Raw genomic sequence first — 14,715 nt, 5'->3', positions numbered from 1 at the left:
TACACTCCTTCAACGGTGACCATCCTTCGGTTGGGGATTCTATCGCTCTCGCGGTACCCTCCTCTTTCAACAGTAACTCTCCTCCTCTTTTCAGCGTAGCTACCCTGCAGCTCGTTTCCGGGGTAACCACTCACCGATTGCGTCTTTTTTCACTCTCGCCGTGCCCTCCTCCTTTCACGGTAACGACTCTCCGGTTAGTTCCGGTGGTGACCACCAATCACTGGCTACGCATTCCTCCACTCACGTGATATCCTCCTTCTTCCACGTTAACCCCACTCCGAGGGGTTTCCACGGCCACGCGCCCACCGGTTACATCCACGGCAATATACTACTACTACTGCTGCGACGACGACGACGCGAATCCCAGGAACGGGCGCTTAACAGATGTCGCTGTAATACACAAATGCAGACGAGCGATTGCAATCGGAGCTGGAGGCCAGTTTAAAACATCGTTTTTATGCACAAGGCGCTGCGCTGCAGAATGGCACGCTTGCGTTTGAAGTGTAGTTGAAAGTCAATTTGCATTGTTCGTGAAGGCGGGCCTCGATGACGACAGAGAGCAAGGTGCCAGAAACATCAACTGGGGAGTGGAACTGAAGCGCTAAAGTTGTCGATGAGCTCGACAGAACTAAGCGAAAAATAATTTATGACACATTTGCGGTCTTTTCGGAATTTAGAGCACCACTACAGTTACTGACTTCAAAAATATTTTAGTTGTGTGGGTTTCATTGGAATGTAGGGCGCTTTTCTATAAAAAAAAATATTTATGTTCGCATTCCCACACTGCAGCGGGCAGCGGCTCTTACGTTTTCCGCTGGCTTCCGGCTGCTGCCGTCCTTGGCCGGCGTATCTTGCCACCCGGTGACTTCGTGGCGTGCGGCTGCTCGCCTTTCATCAGCGTTCATTCTATGTACTCGGTTACTTTTTGTCCTCGTGCTACGCTCTCGTCGGCTACGTCTGCGCGCTTGTTTGTTCCCGTATGAGCCACAGTTCCAGTCGCATGGTTTTGACGCTGTTGCCTTGGGAAAGACGGTGTGAATCGAGACTAAGAGCGCACAGCACGCGAAGAACTGGTGCTCCGTAGGAAAGGGTCTAAGTGAGAACTGCTCTGCTTGCAACACGGGCCTGCCCAGCATGGAAGAGTGGAAAATATATTATCACATTCAAAGTGAAAGAGAATATCACCTTGAGAGAAACACGGAAGTGACTTTCCTTGGTGTAAATTCAAGCTACTCTGTTCTGGTGTAACAGGACGCGGCGTTACTGCGGCCCTCGGCACCTGCCCAGGCCAAACGCAGTGGGACTGGTGGAGGGCTCCACCGCGTTCCCGGTTGAAGCAGCCAGCGCTGCTACACCACTTGCAAAGCAGGCTGCGCGGACCGCCAGGCCAGTGGGACTCGACGCTTCTCCCCACTCGGCGAGGGCTGACACAAATATACCCGTGCAAACATACCCGGACACAAGCCAAGGTAATCCTGTGCCGTCAACTTCAAACATGTGAGGGGTCTCCTTAGAATGCCTCAGAAACAAGCCTCGAATCGCGAAGAAGATAAGCACAACCTAGGTTTCCGTTCTACATACATATGAAAAGGTGGCATGCATACTACACTTGATTTGTCGGGGAATTTTAAATGACTGAAGTGTCACAAGAGACACCTTAGCAACACCCTCATCTGTTGCCTTGTGTTTCCAAGGAACAAAATTTAGGTGAGCAGCACACAGATGTGCTTAAGAAATATGAAGTTTTCCTCCGCGACTGAGAATACGGGAGCCGGCTCTCTGGAAGGGCAGCCATGATAATAAGAATTAGCGTCACAGTTCATGAGCTTGAACTAAAAGCTAGATTGGAAGCGGTAGCAGTTACTCTGCTTATATACAATACCATCACAGTGTGCATGGTATACCTCAAGCCAGATCTCAGAATAAACCCCCATGCATTAAAATATCTTTATACAGCAGTTCAAAGAGCCGTATTGCTAGTTGTAGATGTCAACGTTCGTTCTTCTTGTTGGGGAAGTGAGAAAACAGATGTCGGAGGTGAAATTACACAGGATTTTATTGAGTGTAGTAATGTTGGTTGGATCAACCCTGCTTAATCTATATACTGCTCCCCAAGCTCGCGGAGAATAAACTGTATAGGTTAGTCGTTTAGTTGACCGTCTGGTTTTAGTGATTTCAAAAGCATTGTCCTAGTCACCCCATATAGGAGACACCCTACCTGACCTAATCAGTTTATCGTTAGCACCAGTGGTCGCCCTCACTAAACCGCGGCGTCGAAAGCTGCGTTTATCTGACTGGGCATTGTTTAGACAAAAAAGCCTGTCTGCACAATATATTCTCATAAAATTTTTGCGTTGAAGAATAAGCGACAAGTTCACGAATTTCATTCTTGCTGCCACACACTTCGCTACCGCTCACTCCTAGCAGTTTTGCGACAAAACCACAGTCCGTCGCACACGAGAATTCAAGGAAGCGAAAAAACAGATGAAGCTTGGGGCATATTTTTCAGATACCCAGCACAGGAGAAAGTTCAAAATTTTTAAAACACGAGAGCTAAAGCGCGGTGTTTTTGTCGCAGTTCCGAAAATCATCCAGGCAGAGTTTTGTGTCCTCCATAATCAGTACGACCATGTCGAAAAAAATATGGGGGCAAGTTCATACACTAAACGACAGGTGCTCCCCTTTCACCGTTCCTCTTCTCGCAACCCCTGCTACACAAACAACTAGAGAGGAACAGGCAGACAATATGGGAAGCATTTCGCTACAGTTTCCCGTTGTTGACACTACACACAGTCGTGTTTAGAGTACAAAATTACAGCAGAAAAATAAAAACTGCCTACACGTGACAGCACTAACGAGCCTTTCAATAATTTGCGCTTCAAGAAATAAGTAAATTACTGCCTACTGTAACCGGACCGCGCCAGGCCCCTACAAAATATTCATGTTATGGAATACTCCCTCAACTGTCTCAACCCCTTGCAAAGCGATTCTGAAAATTTTCCACAAAATATGGATATTAGAATAATTTCTGAGCATAGGAACAAAGGCATTATTGTGGCAGTACTAAAACCTAGAGAACCGCCAACCACCCCTATAGCTGTTATACGTCCATAGCCCTTGCGAGCTGCCTCGCTTAATCTTTAGAAAGCGTTCTAAACATTAAGTTGATGTTTGTTCTCAAAGCCCTCGAACATCATGACATCCACCAGAGTGAATTTTAAGAAGTATGCTCTACATCTCGTCATCTCGTCCGCCTTGAAAATACTGTCAAAGAAGTATTCATACATAGACAACATTTCCTTGCAGTCTTTCTTATCTGGAAAAAGACTACGACACCACATGGAGGTTCCGGAACCTACTCGACTTTTCAGACCTCGGAATCCCCGGCAGGATACTGAGATGTTCGAGTGATTTTATACCTAACCGCTCATTTCAAGGACATCTTGGTGCTACCCTGTCGGAACCCTTCGAAGAGAAAGGTGCGCCTATTACTGAACACGGTAAAGGTTACCTTTATAGCGAAAACAATGCCTAAATCCATTATGTATTCGGCCTACGCCAACGACCTCCCTACTGCGTCACATCGTTCAGCGTATCAACATGCGAGAGACATATACAGCTGATAACAAACAAGCAACATAGGCAGATAGAAATCGATTCAAGTTTTCTTCTAAAAAGTAAGTGGCTGTTTATTTCCCGTTTACAAGAGGAATGCACACTGATCCGACCCTTTACTTGAATGAATTCACACTACTACTTAAAACACGTACACAGATTTTCAGCTGTAATTTTTGATAAAAAAGCTCACATTCGTGCCTCACATCAACACCCTCAAAAGGAAGCACTTGCGATCTCTTAACGTTCTCAAAGTGCTCTAAGGAAAGCGCTGAGAATCTGATAGGAGATGCCTGTTGCACACTTATTGATCCACAGTACCTTCTTTCTTGGATTATGGGTACATAGTGCATGGGTCTGCGAGGCCGTCATACATAACAGACTGGATCCAGTGGTTATGCACTGGGTACCAGAGCTGTTTTGGTAGTGAACGGGTTTTTAGATCCTATGTGCATGTGAGCATGGTTCTGTCGGCGACCGGAGGTTCATTGCATTCTACTCAGAAACTATTTATGGGCGTAGTCCTGTATGCTGCACTTCAAAGCACCACACGTGAGTTATGTACTGGGTTCAACCTATTTAGGTAGGATGGCCTAGCAGAACAGTACACTATGCGCCCGTAAGCTACGCAAGATCGTATTAGTGGATGATAAATGAGCAAAAGGCATGTCCCATCGGACCCCCACCATTTTAGTAAGAGAACATTTAGGACGTTAAGTATGGAAAAGATTTTTTCTTCAGGCATTTTATGTGTACAAGGAATGTGAGCTTTTTGTCGAACGTTATACCTAGAAATTTGTGTTCGTTTAGTGGTAATTCGGTTCCCCTTGCGTGCAGGGTGGGTTTGTTCTATCAACCTCGTTTAAGAAAGAACATGAGAGCCACTCTTTTCCGAGGAGAGAACTTGAATCCTTTGCTGTCAGCCCATGTTGCTAGTTTATTTATTGTCAATTGTACTTGTGTCTAGCATTATGATATGTTGGTTGATGTGCAGGAGTCTGGAGATCGTCAACAAAAACTGAGTCCATAATTGAGTGTTCGAGCTAATCAATTCGTTTTCCCGCCGTGGTGGCTCAGTGCTTATAGCGCTCGGCTGCTTACCCGAAAGACCCGGGTTCGATCCCGGCCGCGGCGGCCGACTTTCGATGAAGTCGAAATTCTAGAGGCCCGTGTACTGTGCGATGTCAGTACACGTTAAAGAACCCCAGGAGGTGCAAATTTCCGGAGACCTTCACTACGGCGTCCCTCATAGCCTCAGTTCCTTTGGCACGTTAAACCAGAATAAACGACACGAAGCGGAATCATTTCCACGACAAAAATGTAGTGCTCAAAATACTCCCCAGCGGTACTACATTTTCCTGAACAAAGTTCTTTGAAAAAGCTGAACCTAGGCGTACATGAAAGGAACGGTTGGATAGAAAATCGTTTAGACAGCCAAATTAGGCAGCCAAGTCGGATGCCAAGTTCTGCTAGGTCACAGAGTATCCCGAACCTCTAAGTTGTGTCATATGCTTTTTCGAGATCGAAGAAGGCAGCCAGTCAGTGCTGTCTATGTATGAAAGCCTCTCGAAGAGTATTTTCGAGGAGAACAAAATGATCTGTTGTCGAGCACTTCTTTCTAAAACCACGCAGATGAATGTGAAGGAGTTCACGATATTCAAGCACGAAGGTTAGCTTGATGTTCAAAACGCTTTCAATACACTTCGTGAAGCAGCTGGTAAGAACTATTGGTCTATAACTGCCAGGGGATGTTGGCTGCTTTCTATCTTTGCGGAATGGCACTGTAATGACTTTTTTCCAGGCTTCCGGAATTTTTCCGAGTGTCCAAATTTTGTTAAAAAATTCAAATGTGCCCTACAGAAGATTGGGAAAGATGTGCCAGCATTTTTTATTGCATTTCATAGGGCCTGGAGCAGTCTGTTTGCTGGCAGATAAAACTATATTTCTTGTATTCAGATTAATCTTTTGAAAGGTTCATTTGTACACCTACTTGTCTGAAGTGTATTCTTCTCAGCTGCGTTTTCGTATTTTCGAAATGATTTTGTGTAGTGTGCGGAACTAGAAACACTTGAGAAATGATCAGTCAGGAACTCTGCTTGTCCCTCTGTACTTGTTTGTGTATCAGCGGCAGTAAGAAAAGGAATAGCGGAAAGGGTGAAGTTGCCTTTTAAGTTACAGACTTGCTCCGTATTTTTTTTGTGCCATTGAACTGTTTATGGATGGCACGTGATTTTTCCAGGAAGCTTTCTCGGCATTGCTATGGATACTCCACGCATTAGCTGACGACCTTTTAAAGTTTATAAGGTTCGCATGCATCGAATACCTGAAAACATTCCCCAGGCTTTATTTTTTTCCTTTTTCGCTTCTCTGCATTGTTTGTTATACCACACATTGCGGTCCCGTCGAACCACTCCTGAGGACTAAGGGATAGCTAGGCGTGCCGTAGAAATAATGCAGGATGTAAACATTTCAGCAAGTCCACCCACATTGAAATGATCCGCAAATATTAAGCATGAAATGCTTTTAGCCCCCGTTGTCGGCAGTGTGGTGACGTCACGCCGAGACCGAGAGCCATCATCCGGGCACTGAATTCCAGTCATCCGGGCTCTGAAACGAGAACATCCCGGCACCGTACGAGACTTAACGAGATTTAACGAGACTCTGTAAGCCCTCCTACGCGACCGGCATGCAAGCGCCGGTTGGTCTCCAAAGGAGTCACAAAAAATAACTGCTGCCAGTGCCTTCTCAATGTTTATCAAGATATCAGTCGCTGTGCGTTTGATAATGCACGGAATTATAATTTCCGATTTCTAATAACGCGTGCAAAAAGCACATAAATGCCACGATACACTTCGTTGTCATACGTGATATCTTAGGGGCTTCGCGCATCGAAGCAAAGCCGCGCAGGCGCACAGGGGCCCGGGGGAGAAGCGCTGCGTTCAAAGGGCAAGGCATTGCGCCGAACGGGTGGTGGCGTTCTTCCCTTCCATTACGGTGTGGTTCGGGTGTCCATCGAGATGGCAGAGAATTACTGCGCCATTTCCTTTCGTCAAAAAACCTTGCGTTCAAATGGCAAGGCATTGCGCTGAACGGGTGGTGGCGTTCCTCCCTTCCTGTACGGTGCGGTTCGGGTGTCCACCGAGATGACATTAGGCCCGTAAACATTTCATGCTTACTCTACTCTCGGTTATGGGAGAGGCAGAGATTTTTTTTTCTAACAGGCCTTTTCCCGAAAGAGCTCCAAGTCAGCTATCTGAAGCTTTCAACGGCGCGGCTTGCTTGGGATGACTGATGGTTATGACGACAATCTGATTACTACAGGCTAATGAGAACAAACTTTTTGCCTCTTTCGTAAGCAAAGACCATAAACCACGTAGATCATCGCTCTGGGCACATAAGGGCAAAGTTATTGCTTTTTTTTCGATGAAACAACGTGAAAAATGCGTTTATTTTTAATTCAAAAGCCTATTTCCGTCTACCGCGAAGGAAGGAGACAGTGGAGTGTGAGTTTTGGCGCATGAGCATATGCTTCTGTCGTAAGGAGCGTATGTAATTCAGTATAGTGGCCAGCGTTACGATACTTCTGACAATCGTGGACAGAAAGGTGATCTGCGGAAAACTTATAACTGTAGGTCCACAATATCGAGCGTTTCAACCAAAGTACTTAGTGCTAGTCTCAGACTGAACTGTAATGAATTTTCTTCCATATGCTGACAAAGTCAGCCTATGGCAGACAAGCGAATGTTACAGTTTTTTTTGTTGCCAAGCCTAATGCAACTTATTTCAGTTGGTTACCCATGTCGACGAAATTCAAACTTTTACAGTTCTTTTCACTTCAAAAAAATCATGCCCATAAAAATTCCTGGATTCTTTATAGTAATGTTTAAACTTGTGTGGATTTGAGAATAAAAGCAAAGCTAAAATTGAGGCCAGTTGATTGATCATTATGCAAACGTATGCGCTCTAGGCCACACGAAAAGGCAGACACACACACGACACAACCACGTATTAAAAACTGTTTATTCGTTATGAATGATTTGTTCATGTAGGCAACGTAAGTCTTGGAAAGGCAACCTTCCCGTCAGGCAACCATCACCACGACCCAGTATCTACACATATCATATCAGTTTCGTTTCTTGTAAGTGTATTAGATGGAGTGCTTACACACGTTCTGTTTTCCGCCTTTTAGATGAAAAACGCTTCAACTATTTCTCTTTCAATCCTTTTTTCTGGTTACCTACAACTGTGGTCCTGTGAAATGGTGGTTCGCATTTCTTTTGATATCTACTGCAATGGTGCGCTAGATTCCCCGTGTGGTTAATATTTCCACAGTCATTATTGTGCTCTAAAAGCCTCGTGATGACACATCTCCCCGACTGCCCAATGTATTCTATCCCGCATGGGACTGCTATCTTATAAATAATGTCTCTCTGGCACGGTACCGACATTTCCCTATTTGCACTGTCACATTCCTTGCTCCTGTCACACTTTCCGTTCGCATTCACCTTGCTGCAGAGGCTTAAAGCATTCAATGGCTTAAGGAAATCATCAAAATACTTCTGCTTAAGGCTTCCAGAGGTATTTCTATGATAATAGTGAACTTTAAATATCTGGTAAAAATTAGATATTGAGCCGGGAATGTGCGATACAGTGCTGAGGATGTAAGTATTGTTGTGCTGCGGATATCCATAGAAATTTTATTATTGGAGAAGGCAGAATTATCTTGGCAGTGTTATGTTTTCATTCCTCAGGCGCTGCTGTTGCAATCTTCGTCGTCGTATATGTCGACGCCTTGGCCGCAGTTTTTCTCATATTTCTTGGCGCATTTTGTGGGAACGTTATTCTTGAATTCATCGTTGACCCAAAGCAGGCACTCTGGAAAGAGAATGAGCAGCTACAGGGAACGGAATTGTCTTGATAGAAAGCTTTCAGTCATGATGACTTAATGCTTTGCACTTCCTGCGGGTGTCCCAGGTGGCTTAATAGGAGGCAGTAAAAGTCTGAAGCATGGATAATGCACTAAGTGTGATGCACTTTGGAAGCCATGAAAAATTGCGGGAAAATCGCTGCTCTCGAGAATAAGCTTCTTCATTGAATGTGCAGATTTCAGAACGTGTGCCGGGCTTTCAGCCACTTGACTTCACTTTTTCTCAGTTCATTTTCCTTAAAGACCTCCTTCTGGGGTTGTTACATAAGGGGTACCCCTTCGGCATGACGTCCCATGTTCTCCCATTATCATGAAATACGGAATTTCGCTTTATACTGTTCGTATTGAGGAAGCCTCTACATTGATTGACACATTCAACTGCAAAAGAAGGAACAGCATCTACGAGAGCAAGGGAGTAGAGATGACAAAGACGCATTGTTCTCTCGTGGCTCACCCTTACTGAACGTTAGTCCTGGCGGGTTTTTATTGGTGTTCCTGTGTATTTCAAACTTCACACATAAGAAATAATGCCGGTCAGTAGTGAGCTTGAATGAGCAAAAAAATGGGGTGGTATGAGGGGTGTGGGAGGGTAGGATAGTTCACGGAGACTACCTACGCCAGAGGTCACACCAGAATGTTTCTCAAGCAAGACATCTATAGAATAACATCATGTATTCCGTCCTATGCCAATCGATGTTTTCGCTGTGTATTGGCAGTAAGATACTGTAGGTGAGTGCGATGTGAAAGGGCACAGTTCAAGCGAGGCGGCAAAATCTCGGGATGCCTACTGGTAAAAAAATTTCTCTTGAAACCTCTGTGGATGCAAGTTCAAATGCGAATTAGTCTGGTAATGAGCATGTTTTAAATGCAAGATCACTAAGGACTGCGAGCAGAGAGGGCAGTTTTTTATGCCTCCCGAAGTATCGTAAAATGCAAGACCCTTGCTTACATAATCGATTCCAAGCATAGTAGTGAACCTCGGGTTCTTTACGAATGCACGCTTTTGTGCTTACACTCACGCATTCTTTTGGCTCTTATCTCTGCAGCATTAAGTGCTCCATCACTATGCGGCAAAGTTACAACGCCAAGAAAATTGGCTGGCTAAATATTCATCTGAAGGAAATCTACCGACATAATGATGGAAAATGACGTGCAGGGCAGAGGAAAGGTGGACAGGACGGCACAGATTTTCATGAATCTTCAAATGCAGTCCTTTTGTTTTGTCATGAATCTTCAAATGCGGTTGACACGTAACAAGCAGACAACTAAACGAATGGGACATTCGATATACTCCTTCTGGGCACTCCAGTAGGGCCAAATGAGGCACTACGACCATATTTGACAACCTCCTTATGACCGCACGCCTCATACTCTAGTCCTCTGGCGCGTTTTCGGTCTCGATGCCGCAGCTAATGCTCGCTGAAAGTTACATGTACAGAGGACAAAACGCGTGCCTAGAACACGTTCTGAGTGGGTTTCGGGTTGAATATAGGCACAACATTTGGTTAAACATGGTCTGGATGTAGGCATGTGCAGTTAAACTCGTAGTACTTCGTACTCATTTTTTGCCTTCCTACGCGCGGCAGCGGTTTTGGAAACGGCAGAACACGCAGTTTGGTTGTGCTAGACATGTGTTTTGTCCTCTGTACACTTTCCGCTGCTCTGTGTGTGATCCCATAGCCGTCAGAATTTGGCGACCGTCTGGTTTCATCGTGAGAAATGCCTGTTCGAAAAGTTTGTCGAAGTGGTGCTCTAAATGCCTAGTGCACCCGATTTGTAGATTACTATGACAGTCTTGACACCATAAAAAGCATAACAGGGCTCACACACAGCTTCCGCCCTCACCGTTCTTCCCCGTTCCTACGCGGCACTCGCGGTAAGATAGGACGTACTACGTCCGCGGCTATAGTCAAGAGTGGTACTGGTGAACATAATCAGGGTTCGGTTACACTGAACATACACTGCACCCCCGAATGCAGGAGATTCGACAGCCGTCGCCGTAGCTTAGTTGGTAGAGCATCGGACGCGAAATTCGGAAATAGTGGGTTAGGATCCCATCGGCGGCATGTTTTTTTTATTCTGATTAATAGTCAATTCTATTTAAAAATGATTTCCGTATAAACCTTCCATGGATGAGAACCACAAAAAAGAAACAACCCTATCCTCCTTGGTTTCGCTGGCTATTCGCTTCCGTCAAGTAGATTTCTTCAAGAATTTCAAGCTGCAAAGTTTAAAAAATGCTGTTGCTAACGTCCTTTGAATAATTTAAAAGCGCTCTTCAGAGGTGCGTACCTGTAGCTCTTGCAGCTGTTGCATAAATGACTGCATTCACGGGTTTTATAAATGCGCAAAACAATTGACATGTGGCCTCTGCGGAGTTTTTGGGGCAGTTTCCGTGCACAGTAGTTGAAACCCAGCTGTTTCTGTTCTCAGAAGAGTGAAAATGGAAAGCGAATATGACTGCGCACGGTGAACGCGAATGTTTTCGCTACTGGTAGCAACAGTGTGCTGACAAAAAAAAAAGGAGCTGCTTGCCCGTCTCAGTTTTTACAATAAAATTCGTATATTTTTCTTAAAGGAAGTAGGAAGTGGAATCAATGTAACGGTCTTAGAAATTATATAGATTTCGCGCTGTTACATGCACGCTGCCAATCGCGGGCCACCTCATGTTTTCTGCGCCTCCTTCGAAGCATGACCAGATCATGCAGAAGGTCTTCGCGTTGTGAGTAGGAATGAAAAAGCAAGTATTGCATGGTATGTCCCTAGCTTTTGTTATGCACGAGCACGCATTGCGCTGGCCTCAGTGGAAACGTCCGCCGTGCGACCGCCATTGCGCAAAGCAAGCCCGGGCTCCCGGACAGGTCGCGGCTTGCAGCATGATTCATCTTGAATCGCCCGGTGCAGTCCCTTCCCCCTCTCCTCGCCAGAGTCGGCTCGGGACTCAACTGACGCTTCGCAGGCTGCCATTTCCAGGCTGCAAACTTTCAAAGGCCGAGCTCTTCCCCTCAATTCGTCCAGTTTAAACGGTGGCCAGTGGCTTGACCTGATTTGAGGGTTCGAACGGCAGGTTGCTGCATCCGTCACCGGAGGCTATACAAACGGAGCCGCGCTGAGCCGGAGCAGCAGACGGATAGCAGACGAGACGTCGCGCCAAAGAGACGATCTCCCGGGGCATCGCCCTGCCCTTTTGTGCTAGCCCATTGTGCTCTCAGCCCCTGTGCCGATTATGTAAAGCCCTTTTACATACTGTACACAAATGCTTTGTTGACTGACTGTCACCTCGACGGTTTCCTCGCTCAGCTCTGCGGAAAAGTGACATCGGGCGTAGATGCTCCAGTCCCAACAGCGACCAGGCACGGAAGCGCCGCCAGTCCCAAAAGTGGTGACGGGGTAGAATGCCGCGTCGTAACACTTAGCACTGCTTTCTGGTTTGTAATTCAGGGCAGGAAGCAGTGTATTCGTGCCATCTAAAGCTCGCTGATCTCTGTACGATAGAGCAGTGGTGTAAAAGAGAGAGTGCTAAAGTTGTCTTACGTCCTCCCAGGTCCCCTGTTTCAAGAACAAAGCAGGTCTTGTAGTCGGTGTAGGGTACAGTGGCAATGAAGCTGTTGTCGGGATCTGCAACAAAAGAATTGTCACAAACTTTCTTTCACTGTCGTAACATGGTATTTTGTCTTGCAATTTTTCTTCGATTCATACACTGATTAATTATAAATTCAGTGGTTCAACTTCAGCAAATCTAAAATGTGTGTCGAAGTGCGCACATCGGCTCTTTCTCGTCTCAAGGAATATAGTAACTTGCTAGGCCAATAACAAAAATGGCTGCGCTTTACACATCCTTTGGTGAAGGACACACAAATTTGCCTGACGAAGGAATGCGACGAGGTTTCGGGGTTTTATTTGATTGTTACATTTAAAAGGTTTTCTCAAGCACCGGGAAGGATGCGGCCAGAAACAAACTTAGAACGTTGACACAAAGAATGCGTTAACTTCGAGGCTCAATTGATTACATTTGTTTCATATAAATACAGTTTGGAAGTGAGCGTCTTCTTCGAGCCGACGGCCCCTGTTTTTTGTTCCTGTCTTTGCTTCAGGAATTAGCATTGCCAAGATGCAGCATAGGTCACGTATTTTTTGAACAAGCAAAAAAAAAGAAGAAAATTTAGTCATGCGGCTGTAACCTCTCTGTTTACATAGATCGCTGCTAAATGGGCATCATCACTGCTTTTTGCTTATTTAGAGTTAAATAAAGAAATTTTTCATTAGGCACTTCGTACGAACACATCTAATGTAATTTGTCGCATGATGTGTTGTTTTTTTTTATGCTATCCTATATAACTAAGGCAACCTGTATTCATCGGCCTTTCAGAAGGCTTTAAATAGTGGTTGTGTCATTGTGGATAACCGATGCTGGTGCTAAAAGCTGCAGCATGAGGGTTACATCATCAGTGTTATTGAAATGAGGAAAAACGAGCTGAGGCGCAGTAAACAAAATATAGATTCTCATTTCCCTACACATCGAAGACAAGTGTAGCTGGCTCCACTCAATTGATTTGGAAATCATTTTAAGTTTTTACCGCTCGCCAGCGTCATCATCCTCTCTCTGAGATGGCTACTAGACTGAAATGTCGACTAACATGAGATCGATACAGTTCCAGTGCGCTGCGGGCTCTCTAGGTTTATTTACGAGAACGGGACCATCGGGTGGGGTGTCGGTAAAAATTGTTTGTTTCAAGCCGCCAAGCTAAAGATGCCCACTAACAGGATTGGCGAAGGCCGGTCACAAGCGGCGCGAAGGAACTCGCTAAACTGCAAAATGCGATTCTGCAAACATTTGGTGGCGCTTACCTACAACATCAAAAGTTTGCAGGGGACATGTGTCGATGAAAAGCGCTGTTTCCGCCCTGCGTAGGCAGGTAGGCTGAAAATGACGGGACACTGCAGAGTTCTCACCTAAACCGCAGGCCGCAGGCTTTCATTTCAGGGTATATCAGGTGTCTTCCCAAAAATTTACGGTTTTCGCAATTCACGTGCTCTCACGTGAGTTGTCAACTCACATTGACACCGTCTGTTCACAGCAACAAGGGGGATTCTGCTTTAGAATCTGTCTGCGAACACTTCTCCTCGTCTTTCCTGCTTTGAACAAGCGCGGTAACGGTTGAACTGGCGGAGAAAGGAGATGGGGAAAAGATTGCGACATGCATGCCAAGGTTTGCAGTGTGACTTGTCCCGACAGCGTAGTGGTATCCCGGATCTCTGTAAGGAAAGAGCTGTCACTTCTGAGCTGTCAGCTGAGAGCTGTCACTTTTGAGGTGATGTGGTCGTGGTAAAGGTCCTCTAAGGGGTACCTCTGACGGCCACATATTGAAGACCCTGAGGGTGCGCGAATGATGTTGAGCTAGCTATTCGTTTTTCAGTGGTCAGTTCAGTTAGTGCGTCGTTTGTGGTTTGCGTGCTTCGGCGGTGAACGCAACTGTGTGTTGTGATTACGTGGTCGGGGATGACCTCGGTGTGTGGCATTTCACATTCCCTAAGAAAGATCGGAAAAATTTAGGAATAGATGTAGTATTTTCAGCCCCAGATCGTCTGTCAAGCCTGTGCAAGCGTGTAAATCAGATAGGTCGCAGATACGTTGGCTGCACCACGAATCATCGTGATCGGTTTGTTTCCTGTGCGCAAGGCGTATCCTACTCAATTCTCTTGCCTTGTGGCCATGCTTACGTAGGCCAAACCGGCAGATGCTTTAACAAAAGACTGTCAGAGCACAAATACAATGTAAGCACACGAGTCTCAGGCCATCTGGGCGTTCATTGCTTCGATTGTACATGCACTCCTCACTGGAGTGACACGAGCGTGCTGAGCAGGTGCAATGACCAAATGACCGTGTTGCGGACACGTTCTGGAGCCGCAGAGTGAGCCAAAGTTAAAGCGAATGGACGAAAAAGTCCCAGGAAGGAAATTATGCACCATGGTAAGCAGTGAAAGAAAAGGGTGCGTCGGCCGGGAAGTCGAGAAAACCGAAAGTCAGTGATGGTGCCCACTGGCGCGCTTAATCGTTGCGTCAACGCCAATGGTGTCGGTGCAGCGAGCTGGAAGGACGGCGATGAGTCGGCGGCACAGAGCGGCATCCTAGTCGATGTGGATGTGCTTCGACGACTGTAGACGCTTCACAC

At 45.9% G+C, this 14,715-nt stretch overlaps 1 protein-coding gene across 1 annotated transcript in view; it reads right to left on the bottom strand.

The window, feature by feature from the left end:
* Positions 1 to 8,298: 8,298 nt before the first annotated feature.
* LOC149325160 (uncharacterized) overlaps positions 8,299 to 14,715 on the bottom strand; it is a 30,370-nt gene continuing 23,953 nt past the window's right edge. Inside the window, exons 4-5 of the mRNA XM_089562326.1 lie at positions 12,077 to 12,160; positions 8,299 to 8,490 (exon numbers count right to left, since the gene is read on the bottom strand). Of these exons, the coding sequence (XP_089418452.1) occupies positions 8,363 to 8,490; positions 12,077 to 12,160 (212 nt within the window). The 3' untranslated portion in view covers positions 8,299 to 8,362. The remainder of the gene's footprint in view (positions 8,491 to 12,076; positions 12,161 to 14,715) is intronic.

The sequence above is a fragment of the Amblyomma mixtum genome, chromosome 10, assembly GCF_055824585.1.
Source record: "Amblyomma mixtum isolate Tamu chromosome 10, ASM5582458v1, whole genome shotgun sequence".
NCBI classification, from domain to species: Eukaryota; Metazoa; Arthropoda; class Arachnida; order Ixodida; family Ixodidae; genus Amblyomma; species Amblyomma mixtum.
Note: the sequence above shows the minus strand (reverse complement) of the source record. Positions and strands in the feature narration are given on the sequence as shown.